Source organism: Pestalotiopsis fici (assembly GCF_000516985.1).
Source record: "Pestalotiopsis fici W106-1 unplaced genomic scaffold PFICI_Scf_16, whole genome shotgun sequence".
Taxonomy (NCBI): domain Eukaryota; kingdom Fungi; phylum Ascomycota; class Sordariomycetes; order Amphisphaeriales; family Sporocadaceae; genus Pestalotiopsis; species Pestalotiopsis fici.
The window spans coordinates 15,880-30,223 of record NW_006917106.1 but is presented as its reverse complement, the minus strand read 5'-3'; the positions used below and the strand labels follow the sequence as shown (position 1 = coordinate 30,223).

The 14,344-nt window shown below is 51.6% G+C and overlaps 5 protein-coding genes across 5 annotated transcripts; 4 read left to right on the top strand and 1 right to left on the bottom strand.

Annotated features, from left to right (window-relative positions):
• Window positions 1-637: 637 nt before the first annotated feature.
• Window positions 638-2,287, top strand: PFICI_15177 (uncharacterized protein; the record flags this gene model as incomplete). The annotated part of the gene is made up of 1 exon (XM_007843758.1): window positions 638-2,287. One exon carries the CDS (start codon window positions 638-640, stop codon window positions 2,285-2,287), a length of 1,650 nt encoding a protein of 549 aa, XP_007841949.1.
• A 2,634-nt stretch (window positions 2,288-4,921) lies between these two features.
• PFICI_15176 (uncharacterized protein) lies at window positions 4,922-8,384 on the top strand (the record flags this gene model as incomplete). The annotated part of the gene is made up of 4 exons (XM_007843757.1): window positions 4,922-5,232; window positions 5,478-5,679; window positions 5,741-5,834; window positions 5,974-8,384. The coding sequence occupies 4 exons, from the start codon at window positions 4,922-4,924 to the stop codon at window positions 8,382-8,384; spliced, it is 3,018 nt and encodes a 1,005-aa protein (XP_007841948.1).
• A 1,125-nt stretch (window positions 8,385-9,509) lies between these two features.
• PFICI_15175 (uncharacterized protein) lies at window positions 9,510-10,112 on the top strand (the record flags this gene model as incomplete). Its single annotated transcript, XM_007843756.1, has 2 exons — window positions 9,510-9,865; window positions 9,950-10,112. 2 exons carry the CDS (start codon window positions 9,510-9,512, stop codon window positions 10,110-10,112), a joined length of 519 nt encoding a protein of 172 aa, XP_007841947.1.
• A 642-nt stretch (window positions 10,113-10,754) lies between these two features.
• On the top strand, window positions 10,755-12,520 carry PFICI_15174 (Aldehyde dehydrogenase; the record flags this gene model as incomplete). The annotated part of the gene is made up of 5 exons (XM_007843755.1): window positions 10,755-11,066; window positions 11,128-11,213; window positions 11,298-11,394; window positions 11,469-11,863; window positions 11,935-12,520. The coding sequence occupies 5 exons, from the start codon at window positions 10,755-10,757 to the stop codon at window positions 12,518-12,520; spliced, it is 1,476 nt and encodes a 491-aa protein (XP_007841946.1).
• A 423-nt stretch (window positions 12,521-12,943) lies between these two features.
• On the bottom strand, window positions 12,944-14,026 carry PFICI_15173 (uncharacterized protein; the record flags this gene model as incomplete). Its single annotated transcript, XM_007843754.1, has 2 exons — window positions 12,944-13,632; window positions 13,738-14,026. The coding sequence occupies 2 exons, from the start codon at window positions 14,024-14,026 to the stop codon at window positions 12,944-12,946; spliced, it is 978 nt and encodes a 325-aa protein (XP_007841945.1).
• Between the last annotated feature and the right edge of the window lie 318 nt (window positions 14,027-14,344).

Sequence of the window (14,344 nt, the reverse complement as noted above, 5' to 3'; positions counted from 1 at the left end):
ACTAGATACCTAGTAGGGAGTATAATCGGTGGAGACAATCCAACCCCGAACCTGCCCTATGTAAATGGTAGGTAGGTACAAATCGATTATTGGACGTAAGCAACACCCACAGGCACTGGTTCTAGTCTATAACTGAAAGCATAGACACCAAGCGTGCAAGATCCTTCGATGAAAGAGTGCGAGTCTCATGGTGCCAGCTCATACCTCCTATACCCACTTGTTTCTCTCTTCTCTTTCTCTCTTCTTTTTCCTCCCCCTCTCCTCCAGATGGTGAATTGCAGCAGGAAACGACGTACACAATGAATGGCGACTAATGAAATGGCCACACCAACGCTGAGCTAACAGGCCGTGATCGGATTCAGGGATCCATCGTTATCAGCATGGGCTGCATCGTCAATTTATTGGCTACTCATTAACTGTGACTACCTGATTCGTGACCCAAATCCGACCTTCTTGTCATAATTCACACAAGGTAACACTCCAGCCTCGGCTATCATCACAGCACAACCCACACTCCCAGGATTTTCGTTTCCTCTTCTTGAGCCTCTGCCTTCCGTCGTACATAGTGTTTTCATCTTTCCTTTACATTGTTACCAGTCTTGGACAGCGTGGAGATATCCACCTGCATACAGACAACATGGGTTCGTCGAGCGCCGTCATCTTTCACAATGGAAGGTTCTTTCAGAGTTCGGGCACAGATGGCCGGAATCACCACTTTGTCGACTGCATCGTTGCCGATGCTGCTGGGCAAATCACTCATGTCGGCCAGTCCAGCGACGCCCAGGTAGCACAAGCCGAAGCATCAGGTGCCGTTCGCCACGACATGCAGGGCCGCATTGTCCTGCCGGGTTTTTTTGATGGCCACATACATCTCCTTAGTCTCGGCCAGTCGCTGAAAAGCGTACCACTGCAGCACTGCCGGAACTTGGACGATATCAAGGCAGCCATCAAGGAGTATGCCGAGGCCAACCCCAGCGCACAAAGAATCACCTGCAAAGGATGGATGTTTTCTATGACACCAGGAAAAGTCACATCGGCAATGCTCGACGACATAGATCCAAGGCCAATCTACATTGACGAGAAAAGCCTGCACGCTACCTGGTGTAACACTGCTGCGCTCGCGGAACTCGACATTGCCGACACCCCAGATCCTGTGGGAGGCACGATAGAGAGGGATGCATCGGGCCAAGCCACGGGTGTCCTGCTTGAATCCTGTGTCATGCTCATCATCTGGCCGCATCTGGCCCGAGTGGCCTCCATGGATGAGAAGCTGGCATCCATTAGGGGCGCCATAGAGGTCTTTAACGCAGAGGGTTATACGGGCGCCATTGACATGGCCTTGGACGAGAACGCGCTGGAAGCTATACAAACCCTGAGGCAGAGGGAAGCTCTTCCCTTTAGACTGGCGGCCCACTGGCTGATTGCCCCCAAAAAAGACCCAGCAGAGACGCTGGCGCAAGTGGACAGAGCCATTGAGCTGAGGGACGAGCTCAACGCCGAGACTAGCCCCGACTTTCGCATTGCCGGCATCAAGATCATATGCGATGGAATTATAGATGCTTGCACAGCAGCACTCACCGAGCCGTACTCGTCCAATGCCGTCGACTGCAGCCCGCTGTGGACGTTGGAGGAAATCGCACCCGTGGTCAAAAAGGCCGACGAGGCTGGCTTACAGTGCGCCCTCCACGCTATTGGAGACTACACGGTGCGCATGGCCATTGATGCTCTCGAGCAGAATGCCACTGTTGGTCGCAGGCACCGCATCGAGCATTTAGAGCTCGCCATGCCAGAGGATGCGGCTCGTCTCGGGCGGCTGGGCATCACGGCATCGGTTCAGCCCGTGCACTCGGACCCGGCAATCCTGCGAGCTTGGCCGCAGCTCCTGGGGGAAGATCGGTGCGGGCGCGCGTTTGCCTACAAGGACTTTGCCGACGGCGGCGCGGTGCTCGCGCTGGGGTCGGACGCCCCGACCGCACCTCACGGCCCGTTGCAAAACATCTACACGGCCACGACGCGCCGCTCAGCTCGCGAGCCCGACCTGCAGACCACCGTCAACCCCCAGTTCGCCCTGCAGTTGTCCGCCGCCATTTCTGGGGCTACGGCTGGCTCTGCATACAGTTGTTTCGCAGACAACCTCACGGGCAAGCTCGATGTTGGCCTCTCGGCGGATTTTGCAGTCGTCGACATGGAGTGGGACACTGCGAGTCTGTTACAGGCAAGCGTTAAGCAGACCTGGTTCAAGGCCAGGAAGGTCTTTGACGCCAATTCTGCCAGCGTGGCAAGTTAGAAATAGACGAAGGGGAGATCTCGACTAATCAGAAGTAAAAGGAAGAAGTAGAAGGAGAAGAATTTGCATCACGGCAGAGTACGCAGCATTAATATCATCACTGTGTGCGAAGAGGTAGACATGACACACGCCTATATACTTTGCAGCTGATCACCCACCAACGAGCACGATCCTGATGCCCAAGAGACTCTAATTACCCAATAATGATGGTGGCCTACTACATGGAACGTCCAATGTAGTTGAAACCTTTCCCTTCATCTTCTGATGATTGCCCAGTGGTAAAAAAAAAAAAAAAAGATAATGATGGCAAGAAACAGAAGAAATGATAAGCATGCAGATTGGATCGATAGAACAGACCCAGTGTTAATAGATTGCATACACATGGCAATCCACACCGTTCTTGGATTACCAAGGTAGGCATGCATCCCGTCATTGGAGGCGGTGACATTGCCAAGCAGACTTGCGACAGGATAGCTGGAAGGCCAATGCCGCTAGGAAGGCCAGTGCCAGCCGAGAAACCAGTATGACCTGCAAGAAAAGACAAGAAGAAGAAAGCAGCCCCGTTGGTGAATGGGAAACCTCGTGACCTATGTTGTCTCGGCGTTTTAGAAAGGCCAAGTGTTTTTTAGTGAGGGGTGGACAAGGTCGCGACTCGACTTGACTTTTTGATCACGATGATGATGATAATAATGATGATGATGCCATGCGTGGCTGTGTTCTTCTAGGCACTTGGCCATTGGCAACGTACGTTACGACTTGGTCTTGGCAACCAGCACACATGCACATAGCTCGTACACATTTTGTCCTTTCACTCTCGTCGTGTCGCCCAATGTAGATATGACAAACCTCGGCGTCATGGCCCGTGGTCTCACTTTTCCCAGATTCCAAAATCATTATCCAAGTACATTGGAACCGAGTTTTGATTGTCGACCATCCGAGAGGCTTACGTCCGATGCGTCGCGGCGGCGCTGAACGGTGCCGGAGGAAGAAAGATGATTATGCCGCCATGTTATAGACCCCATGGATCATCGTGGCGGCGTTGACGGCCTACCTCAGCCGCTATCTCGCCGTAAGCCCGGGGAGCGGGGCGCTGGAAACAGTGCAGCGGTTGTGGCTGGCGCGGGCAATTTCGTTGCGGCACTTCTCTGTATCTACCTACATACTGTAACGGTCCTACTACATCCCGAGGCTGGCATCGTGCTGAGTATCTTGACTCAACGCCGAGCGGCCATTCCCATATAATTCGTACACGGTGTGGGTAAGAAAAGTAACTTGGTAGGTATCGCATGTGTTGGCGCCGAGATATCCAACACATCCGTTGACTGTTCCACCTCGACGATAAATCAAGGTCCACGGGTATCCGAACATTACTATATAGCCTTGGGAGCACTTGAGCCCCTGTCGGTTCGTGGCCGAGTTGCCGAGCAGTTACATAAGATCCATAGGTAGTCAGGTATGTACATAAGGCATGTCCCCGAGTTCCCCAAGCAGTCAGCAGGCGTGGTTGCATTAACTTACCGCCTACAGCACTCTAAACGTGCCCGCTCACCGTTGCCCAAACCAAACATACCAAGTGTGTACAAACGTACATTGCTTTGCTTGCAAGATTTAGAGATAGAAGAAGAAAAACGTGTAACGGCTAGCAGATGCACACGTATTTTTACCTACGTACATACATCACTGCCCAGCTGCACCCAGCCAACAGCATAAGGTATGCAGCCCAGGTAAAGTTATGTTGAGTCGACTCTTTTCCTTTTCTTTTTTTTTTTGACTCCACCCTTGCGCTGCCCTCCCCCCGCAGCGGTCGTTCGCTGATATGGTTCGACAATCCCAGCTAGCCAAGAGCTCCCAAGTGACATCTAACCAATATCAGCGTCAACGCCTCTTCTTGACTTGACTTTGGACCCTTGGCGATTGGCCACATGCATTAGGAGATGCTCTTGGAGTCTTGGGTGACCCGTTAATGAGGGGGTGGGCTTCTGGGCAAGCAAGAAATAAGGAAAGGAAAAGAAAACGCCTGCCAATCTGGTAGCTACTACTCTGTACATTACCTACACTACTTACAGGCGGATCATGTAGTAGGTAATCGAATGTACATACTCTGTAGGCATGTAGGGGAGTACATACCCAAAAGTAAAGCAGGTAGGTAGATACCATCTTGGGTCATGTAGGAGTGCCTGGTAATGTATGTACGGGATCATTGCTCTTTCCTTTCCGTTGCAGGAAGGAAAATCAATCGAGCAAGCGTATCCCCTTGTTTATTCGCTTATGGCGAGGCAGACGAAGCTGGAGTTCAAAATTGGTTTGCTTGGTACCTACCTGACTCTCTACTAGGTAGGTAGGTAAGTACCTACATGCCACTCTCTACTTGTTGTTATTAGTAGTCGACCTATTCGCCTTCCATCTTTCCTTCCCTTGTCCTCCTTTGCTTCTTTTCTGTCGCTTCGCCTATGAATATCGGGTTGTGTCCCATTCATCTACGAAACATTGTCGGATCCAGGAAACATATCACAGGCCGCGCAAAGTGACTCTGCATAGTTGCACAGACCAGACAGCATCCAGTATTGTATTACATACATATATATACAGTCAGCCACAGCAGCATAGCTTGCTGAGCTCTGAACGTCTACGTGAATGGGTGATCCTCCCCTTGCCCCCGTCGACTCCGCTCATACGGTCCAACTCGAGCAACTAGAGCAGCTTCTGCTACAGACCAACTTCCAGCATGGACTCGACGATGCCGAAGCCTCTTCTCGCCTGGAGCAGCATGGGCCTAACAAGGTTGAAGGAGCTAAAGGGCTATCCCCGTGGAAGATTTTCATGAGGCAGATTAGCAACAGCTTGACACTTGTCCTCGTTGCCGTCATGGCCATCTCCTTTGCCATACACGATTATATCGAAGCTGGCATCATTGCCTTTGTCATCGGCCTCAACATTGTCGTTGGGTAAGTCATTTAAGTCGTATTGCTCCGTTATCCTTGCCCACTCCATCATGGTCCTACATTCTGCCCCGTATACTGGCTTGCCTGGCTATCACGCTTTGTCAAGCCAGGTGTCACGCGACCAGACTTCTGTGAAGTATAATATACTCCTCTTCCCTGTAATGGTGATGCCGTTGGCGCTACGACTGCCCATGCAAGAGAGTAGTATCTTCAAACACCCAGTGCACAATCAACTGACAGTTTGCCAGCTTTTGGCAAGACTTCAAAGCTGAAAAGGCAATTCAGTCACTCTTTGCACTCTCTGCACCAACTTGCAAGGTCATCCGACAGGGACGAACCGTTGGCATCAAGGCCGAAGAGCTGGTTCGAGGTGATGTCGTTGTCCTTCATGTGGGAGACATTGTCCCAGCCGACCTCCGACTCATTGGTGGCCTTAATCTGACAACCGATGTGAGCGACTGGGCGATTCTTTTCAACGGGCAGAGCGTGCTGTTCGCTAACCATGTGCCAGGAAGCCCACTTGACCGGAGAGTCGCTTCCCATTAGCAAGCATGCCGAGGCAATCTTGGATGATCCGGAAGTCCCCCTAGGCGACAGGATCAATAGTGAGTAGAACCTTCCGCAACCTACCAGTTTCCCAGCCTATATGCTCCCGTCACCACGAGCGTTTTCTACCGTTACTCAGTGGATATGTGAAAATGTGCGAATAGCCGTCAGTCACTATATACTGAATTTCTCCCACAGTGTTGTATTCGGCCAGCAAGATCACCCGAGGCAGAGGCACTGCTGTAGTAGTCGCTACGGGTATGTCGACCGAGGTTGGTAAGATTGCAGAAATGCTGAGAGCAAATCCCTTTGCTGGACAAGACCTGTCCTTTGCTGCGCGGTTGCTCAGCAGAACAAAAGTCACAATGAAGAGCATCCTCGGTCTCGACGGCACCCCTCTCCAGGTCAAGCTTAGCAAGTTTGCTCTGCTACTCTTCGCACTCGCCGCTCTACTGGTCATCATTGTCTTTTCTGTCAGCAAGTTCGAGATCAGCGACGAAGTGCTCATCTACGGTATCTGTGTCGGGGTCGCCGTCATACCTGAATCGCTCATTGCTGTGCTCACCATCAGCATTGCCGTGGGAACAAAGGCAATGGCGCGAGGCAACGTAATCGTACGAAAGATGTCAGCCCTGGAGGCTGTAGGTGGCGTGACCAATATCTGCACCGACAAGACCGGGACACTCACCCAAGGCAAGATGATCACTAGAAAGATCTGGCTATGCGATGGTTCGATGGCTACGGTAGAAGAATGTATGCACCCTCTCGACCCGAGCAGCGGAAGTGTCAGATGGGGTCCGGACAGGGAAGACAAGGCGGATCCTACCTCGGCCCTGCAGCTCTCCAAAGGATCCCAAGCCTTCGTCGAGTGTATCTCGCTCTGTAACAATTCGGTTGTCAGCGACGGCAAGACTGGGCTCGGCGATGACCTAGGAGAGACGTCCACGATTTCAACTGTAGGCCCCTCGGACTGGACCGCGACTGGCGAACCGACCGAGGTTGCGCTGCACGTTTTTGCTATGCGCTTCGGCCTTAGCAAGTCCACCATTGTGCAGAACAAGACGTCCAACTTGGTTGCCGAATTCCCCTTTGACTCATCCTGCAAGCGGATGACGGTTGTCTACAAGCATTTGGGATCCGACTTGGCGCATGTCTATAGCAAGGGCGCCCTCGAGGCCATACTCCCACTGCTGGATGCCACGGATGACTTCAAAGCCGCCATCACGGCAGAGGCCGAGTCCCTGGCTGCCGAGGGTCTGCGAGTCCTCTGCATCGCTGAGAAAGTCACTGCCCTGAGCGACGAAAGTACCAAGAATCGCGAAGCGGCCGAAAGTCACTTGAATGCTTTGGGCCTGGCCGGCCTCTATGACCCGCCACGCCTCGAAACGGCTGCCGCAGTGCAGAGATGTAAGCGTGCAGGTATCACTGTTCACATGCTCACTGGCGACCACATCAAGACGGCAACGGCAATTGCCCACGAGGTTGGCATTCTCGAGAGCGACCTCTGCCCTGCCCGCGTGGGCAGCGTGGTCATGCAGGCCAACATGTTTGATGCTCTCGGCGAGGAGGAGATTGACGGCCTCGAGCAGTTGCCCCTTGTTTTGGCTCGCTGCAGCCCTGCAACAAAAGTCCGAATGGTTGAGGCGCTGCACCGCCGACGTGCATTCTGTGTCATGACTGGGGATGGTGTCAACGACTCGCCCGCGCTCAAGAAGGCCGACGTCGGTATTGCCATGGGCATGAACGGGAGTGACGTAGCCAAGGAGGCTGCCGACATGGTTCTGACCGATGACAACTTTGAGTCCATTGTGACGGCAATCATGGAGGGCCGTCGTCTTTTTGACAATATTCAAAAGTTCCTGCTCCATCTCCTCGTCTCCAACATTGCCCAAGTTATCCTATTGCTCATTGCCCTGTCCTTCAAGGACGGTGACGGGCACTCGGTGTTCCCGTTGTCTCCTCTCGAGATTCTGTGGGCCAACCTAATCACCTCATCAGGACTCGCCATTGGCCTCGGCCTCGAAGAGGCTCAGCCAGATGTGATGAGGCGACCACCGCACAGCCTGCGGGCTGGTGTCTTCACGTGGGAGCTGATTATAGACAAGATGGTCTATGGCTTCTTTATGGGGTCTCTCTGCTTGGCTGCATTCACGTCGACGACATTTGGGCCTTTTGGCACCGACCCAGCCGTTCTCGGTCTCGACTGCAACTCGGCCTACAATGAGTCGTGTGACGCCGTGTTTCGGGCGCGTGCCACGACATTTGCGACGCTCGTCTTTCTCTTGCTCGTGACGGCGTTGGAGGTCAAGCATTTTACACGTTCGCTCTTTGCCATGAACCCTGAGCTCTACACGGGCCCCTTTGCAGTGTTCCAGACCATCATGAGGAACAGGGTCTTGTTCTGGGCTGTCTTTGGTGGCTTCCTGGCTGCTTTTCCAGTCATTTATATACCCTACGTGAATGAGATTGGCTTCAAGCACAGTGGCATCACTTGGGAGTGGGGTGTGGTTGTCGCTTGCTTCGCCGCCTATGTTGCCTTGGTCGAGGCCTACAAGGCAGTAAAGCGGAGATGGATGAAACCTTATGCAGCCCATGACACCACAGCGTGAGCGACGCGTTCAGTGACCAAGACAACCTCGAGTGAGTAAGTGGTGCCGGGGCGATTGACTGCGCAGGTCTTGCTACTTGGATCAGTCGAGCCACTAGAAACGAGCAAGTTGTCGGGGGTGCGGGTTGCATTTGAGATGTGCAGTCGAAGCTGTTTTAAAGTGGGAGAATGTCCCGCCAGTGATGTTTTCATTTTCTTGTTGGTTGTTGTTTCTCTCTCTCTCTCCCCCACCCCCCTACTATTTCTTTCTTTCATCAGAAGTAACAAACAACATCCTTCTTCCGATATGAATACTTTGTTCATGCCGAGAGGCATTGAATGCATTATTGCAATTTTGGTCCTTCCTTTACATGATTATAGTATAGTATAAGTAGTGGAGCTAACTAGAGTCATTCCCTTGCATCTTACTTTCACTTGATATTATCCAAACATTCTCTCTCTCTCTCTCTCTCTCTCTCTCTCTCTCTTTTGAATTTGTGTGTATGTGTGTGTCGGAGCTGCATCAAAATATCAAAATTGATCCACGACGAAGATATCGACAGCAGTGGTTGCTCCTGATTACTACGCGGCTTTAGACACCTTGGTGACAGTGGTGCAATGCTTCCGAGAATTGCGCAATCCCCAAGGTTATAATGTTACCGAGAGCTACGTACAGACGGTCCGACCTCCAAGGTGCCTCCCTCCCCCCCCCCCCCCCCCCCGGCCCCGCTGAATAGCTCCAAAAAATTACCAGCACGTCATGAAACCAACCGTATTTCTAAGGCTATCGGTCAACAGAATCATTTATTTCCCTGGGTAGTATTGCTGATGTTTGTTCTGCGGGCTAGGGCTTCTGTACTTTGTATAGTGTGTGTATATATATGGCTTAGCTTGCTTGCTGGCTTCGGTGTACGGCATATGCAAGCCGCTGATCAGCATTACGAAATACCCGCTCATCATCACCTCATATTCAATCAATACATTGTTGCGCATACTTTGGAGCTATCGTCACTTCCTTTTTATATAAGTCGCTTCTTTTCCCATTATGGTTTGTCCCTGTTCTAATCTCTGGAAGATTATCAGATAACAACAACAACAACAACAACAATTGGAAAATTCATCATTGTCACATTGCCATTTGAATTCAATGTCTTCCATATCACTACACGAATTGACAATCTCGACCTTCCAGAAGGGACTCGAGACATATGCTCATATTCTCGCCAAAACACAGCAGTACGCCCAGGAGAAGGGCATCGACGTCAATAGCTTCGTCGGTGCGCGGCTTATTGAAGATCAACTGCCCTTTTCTTTCCAGGTTCAAAATGCGACCAAGGCTGTTCAGCTGAACCTTGGTCGTCTCAGCGGCGTCGAGCCAGTCCTGTTTGAAAACAGTGAGCGGAGTTTTGAGGATCTGCAGCAGCGCGTTGCGAGGGCACTGGAGGTTGTCAAATCTTTTGATGCTACCACGGCAAAAAGCAGAGACGACGAGCTTCTTGACTTGTAAGTTTCGTCGGGCCGAGAGTCACTAAACACCCGCAAATAAAAATCATTCGAATAGAGCTAATAGCCGATCAACATCAAAAGCCCCTGGGCTGGCCAGACTCACAAGATTACTGTCAAGGCGGCGATTCTCACCCAGGGGCTGCCAAACTTTTACTTCCATCTGACGACGGGCTACTCAATTCTAAGGTCCCGTGGGGTGCCACTCGGCAAGGCTGACTATCTTGGTAACTTTTTGGCATTGTAAGGGGGGAACCATGGAAAAAGAAGAGGCACTTGCTTCTTCATAGGCAAATAATAAACTCCGTGGTCAACCTATCGCCTCCTTTTATTGTTACGGCCTAGTTCTCCCTGAATACGTGGACCTTCTCGTGTTGCCCTGTTTTTACTGCCCAGAGGCTCAACATTGTCTTCTTGGTACAATTTCTGCCTGTCTATATTGGTCCAAGGCTGTAGGGCTGCACGAAGGGATTTTGTAGAAGAAAAGTTCGGTGCCACCCCCACGAGATAGCACTTTTGTGATCACCTCGTATCATGTGCACCTATCTCCATCACGGTGGTGGATGTCCGTCGCTGGCTTGGTGTCTCGGAGTTCACACTAAAGCAACAGCTGCTCCACTAGTATGTAGATTAGTAAACGGGATCTCGTTTCCTGAATACCACCCACATTCTCCACCACGGGAAGGGGAGTCCGTAGCTTGATCGTGGACACTGACAAGGCACGGGCATGCAATGACATGAATGACGTCTGACATGTATAAGAAATCTGTCTCGATCATAATTGGCTTGGGCAAGGACATTGTTATGCCAATGTTTGCCTGGAGCATTCTCCCTATTCTACACTCCAAATCCGTTCTATCAGCATATCATCAGCTGGAAAGCGGTAGACATGACCTTACAGACTGAGTCGATCGTAGAGCTGCCCGATGGCACCAGCTATCGGCAACCGGTTGGCTTATTTATTAGTGGCGAGTTTACAACAGCTCAAGGGCAACTCAGTCTGGATACCGTCAACCCATATACAGGTACAATCATCTGCTCGGTTGCTAGAGGCCGGAGTGATGATATAGATGCAGCGGTTTCTGCAGCGCAATCGGCCTCCAAGGGGTGGAAGGATACACCACCTAGGCAGCGGGGGCAACTTCTCCAAACATTAGCCCAGCTTATGAGACGGGATGCTGATCTCTTGGCGAAGATAGAGGTGAAGAATTCAAGTCGCCGGGGCCGTGGAGCAGTGAGCTGACAGAGTTGGGTTACGATAGGCTGTGGACGCAGGTAAACCAGTTCATATTGCCAAGGAGGCCGACGTACTGGCGGCAGCAGCTTGCGTTCAATATTATGCTGGATGGTAAGTTCATTGAACCCTGCTTCTTCTTTTTCTTTTTTCTTTTTTCCCCGCATATCAGGAGTGAGCTGATTCCAGTCTCTACAGGGCCGATAAAATCAAGGGTGACACGCTCGAGACCGACCCCAAGACGTTGAATCTGACCGTACGGGAACCAGTCGGTGTCTGCGGTCTCATCATCCCGGTACGATGACGATAGTTACGCCCACTTGTCCATCTACCCCGTGCCATTACATGCTAATCTGGCAATCCCTCAAGTGGAACTTTCCAATCCTCATGGTTGGATGGAAGATGGCGCCAGCTCTCGCATCAGGCAACACTGTGGTGCTGAAACCTGCCGAGCTGACGCCACTTTCAGCCCTATACGTAGGCAAACTCGTCCAGGAAGCTGGTTTTCCACCCGGTGTCGTCAACATTGTGACTGGCTTTGGCGCCGAGGCCGGTGCTGCTCTGGTAGCTCACCCTGGCGTCAATAAAATTTCCTTCACTGGAAGCACGCCTGTCGGTAAGGGCATTCTCAGCGCTTCGGCTGACAGTAGCCTGAAAAGAATCACGCTGGAACTGGGCGGAAAATCACCGTCTGTAATCTTCAATGATGCAGACCTAGACGAGGTTGTTGAGTGGGTCAATGGTGGCATATTCTACAACATGGGGTGAGTAGGATCCCGTCCTTGACTTGACGAGTGTAGTGATATACCCGACAAAACTGGCTGATACGCCCTAGACAAAACTGCTGTGCTGGTAGCCGGATCTATGTGCAGGAGGATGTGTACGAAGCCTTCCTCGAAAAGTTCATTAGGAGAGTCGAGAAGAATGTCATGGGCGATCCGTTCCATGAGAAAACATTTCTTGGGCCCCAGATTAGTGCAGCTCAGCACGCAAAGATCATGGGCATGATCGAAAATGCCAGGACTCAGGGCGCAGTGCTGGCAAAGGGTGGGGAAAGCCCACATGGATGGTTCATTGAGCCGACCGTCTTCCGAGACGTGCGCCAGGACATGGATATCATGAGGGAGGAGGTATTTGGACCGGTTGTTGCAGTCGCGTCCTTCAAGGATGCCTCTGACGCCTTGGCCAAGGTACACGATACGTGCTACGGGTTGGCGGCCGCAGTGTTCACCTCGGATCTGAAGCAGGGCCTAGGAATGGCAAAGTCTATAAAGGCTGGGACAATTTGGGTCAACTGTTACAACATGATCACTCATGAGCTCCCTTTTGGCGGCTGCAGGGAAAGTGGCGTGGGCAAGGATCTGGGCGAGGATGTGCTGAGTGAGTTTACCAACACCAAGTCGATACGCATCATGCTCTAGATCAACATTCGAGCAGTATACCCACATGTGGCGCGCATCGTGTAGAAATATATAGTGTATGCTTGTCCTGCTAATCTCGTCATGGAGTATGATCCAGAGTAGGTGGCCAAAGGAGCAGCAAAGGAAATCCGGTTTAAAGGAGACTGATGGCCTTGCTGCCCTTGTCTTTCGTTTCGTCGACCACAGCGCTCATACGAGGATCTCTCAACAATGATGAAAAGTCACCCGTTCAGAGGAAAAGGCACCAAGTTCAAGCTAAATTGATATATAGGCATACACGTATGTTTCGATATTGGATTTGCACAGAGAAGCCACCCGTTCACATTTCCTCTTGCCCATAATCTGCAACGTCGACTATACTTGGATCCATTGCCCCCTCTGAATTAATTTAAACATTGACTAACAATATGGCATCCTACACGCCTAGAAGGGACTGGGAAAGTCTCTGGGTTCCTCGCACTCCTTGATGCCCACGGGTGTTTTCAGTTTCAAGCCCGCTCTCCTCTCCCACAACTTGAGACACTCGGTATAGTCCGCACTCGGCTCGACATCAGGTTCCTTCAAGGCATCCATGAATGTGGTGTGCATAAGAGACGCCAAAGTTGTGTCTATGCCCGCCTTGGACGCAACGTCGAGATTGATATTCAGGTCCTTGACCAAGAGCGCCAGCCCGTACCCACTGGCGTAGCTTCTAGTCAGGCCTTCGGCACGAATAGAATGTGCGGTGCCATAGTTCCTCCCGGTTCCGACATTCATGACATCGGTTATCTGGACCGGATCAATCCCAAACTTGTGGCCGACGATGAAGCAGTCGTTCAAGGCCGCGATGGCCGCCGCTGTCATGTAGTTGTTGAACGTCTTCATGATGTGACCCTTGCCCAGGTCTCCCACGACAAATCTCCACCGTGACATGGCCTCCAATACTGGGAGTACCTTTTCAATGTCCTTGCCATCGCCTCCAATCATGAAAGTAGCCTCTCCATCATTGATACCGTGCATACGGACCTGCGTGACGGGGGAATCGACAAGGCGCAGGCCATATGGTTCGAGGTCCTTTCCCAGCTGCACAGTACCAAAGGGATTCGATGATGAAGTATCTACGATGACACACCCTAGAGGAGAAATACCATTAATCAGATGATACGACGAAAGCCTCAATGACTGGCTGGCTGGCTGGCTGGCGTATAAGGAGATGGTGGTGTTTCTTCATCACGTACCAGTTTTCATATGAGGCGCAATGCCGTCCTTGCCCAGGAGGATTTCTCGCACGACATGGCCGTTGGGCACCATGGTGATTAGGATATCGACATCCTTGAAACCCTGCGGACCAGCAGGGGCTTCCGAAACCGGGAGTCCTTGATTTGCCTTCAGAAAGGCCTGAACGCGCTCAGGGTCAGCGTCGCGAATCAGAGTCGTGAATCCTTTCTTGATGACACACTCGGCCAGAGGGCCCCCTGCCAAGCCGAGGCCAATGTAACCGACAAGCTTTACACCAGGAGTCGACATGTTGATAATTTGGGTGGTGGTATTGGAGGAGGGAGGATGACCCTGTGCAGCGTTTTTATTATGCACTTGGGATGAGAAGAAGGAGATAGGTGACATGGGATCATTGCCTGGACTGTTCATCTAGTAACACCGAGCGACATTTTATCGTTTGGAGTCCGACATTGGGCTTCTCTACATATTTTTTCTCCTCCCGGCGACATACATGTCCCTCCACGCTTTCAGTTGACGCGGTGCCAGCCGAGCGGGAGACAATACAAGGAGCGGCAAAGCAAAGACTTGTGACGGAGTTCCTACACCGGTGTGGATACACCATCTCGG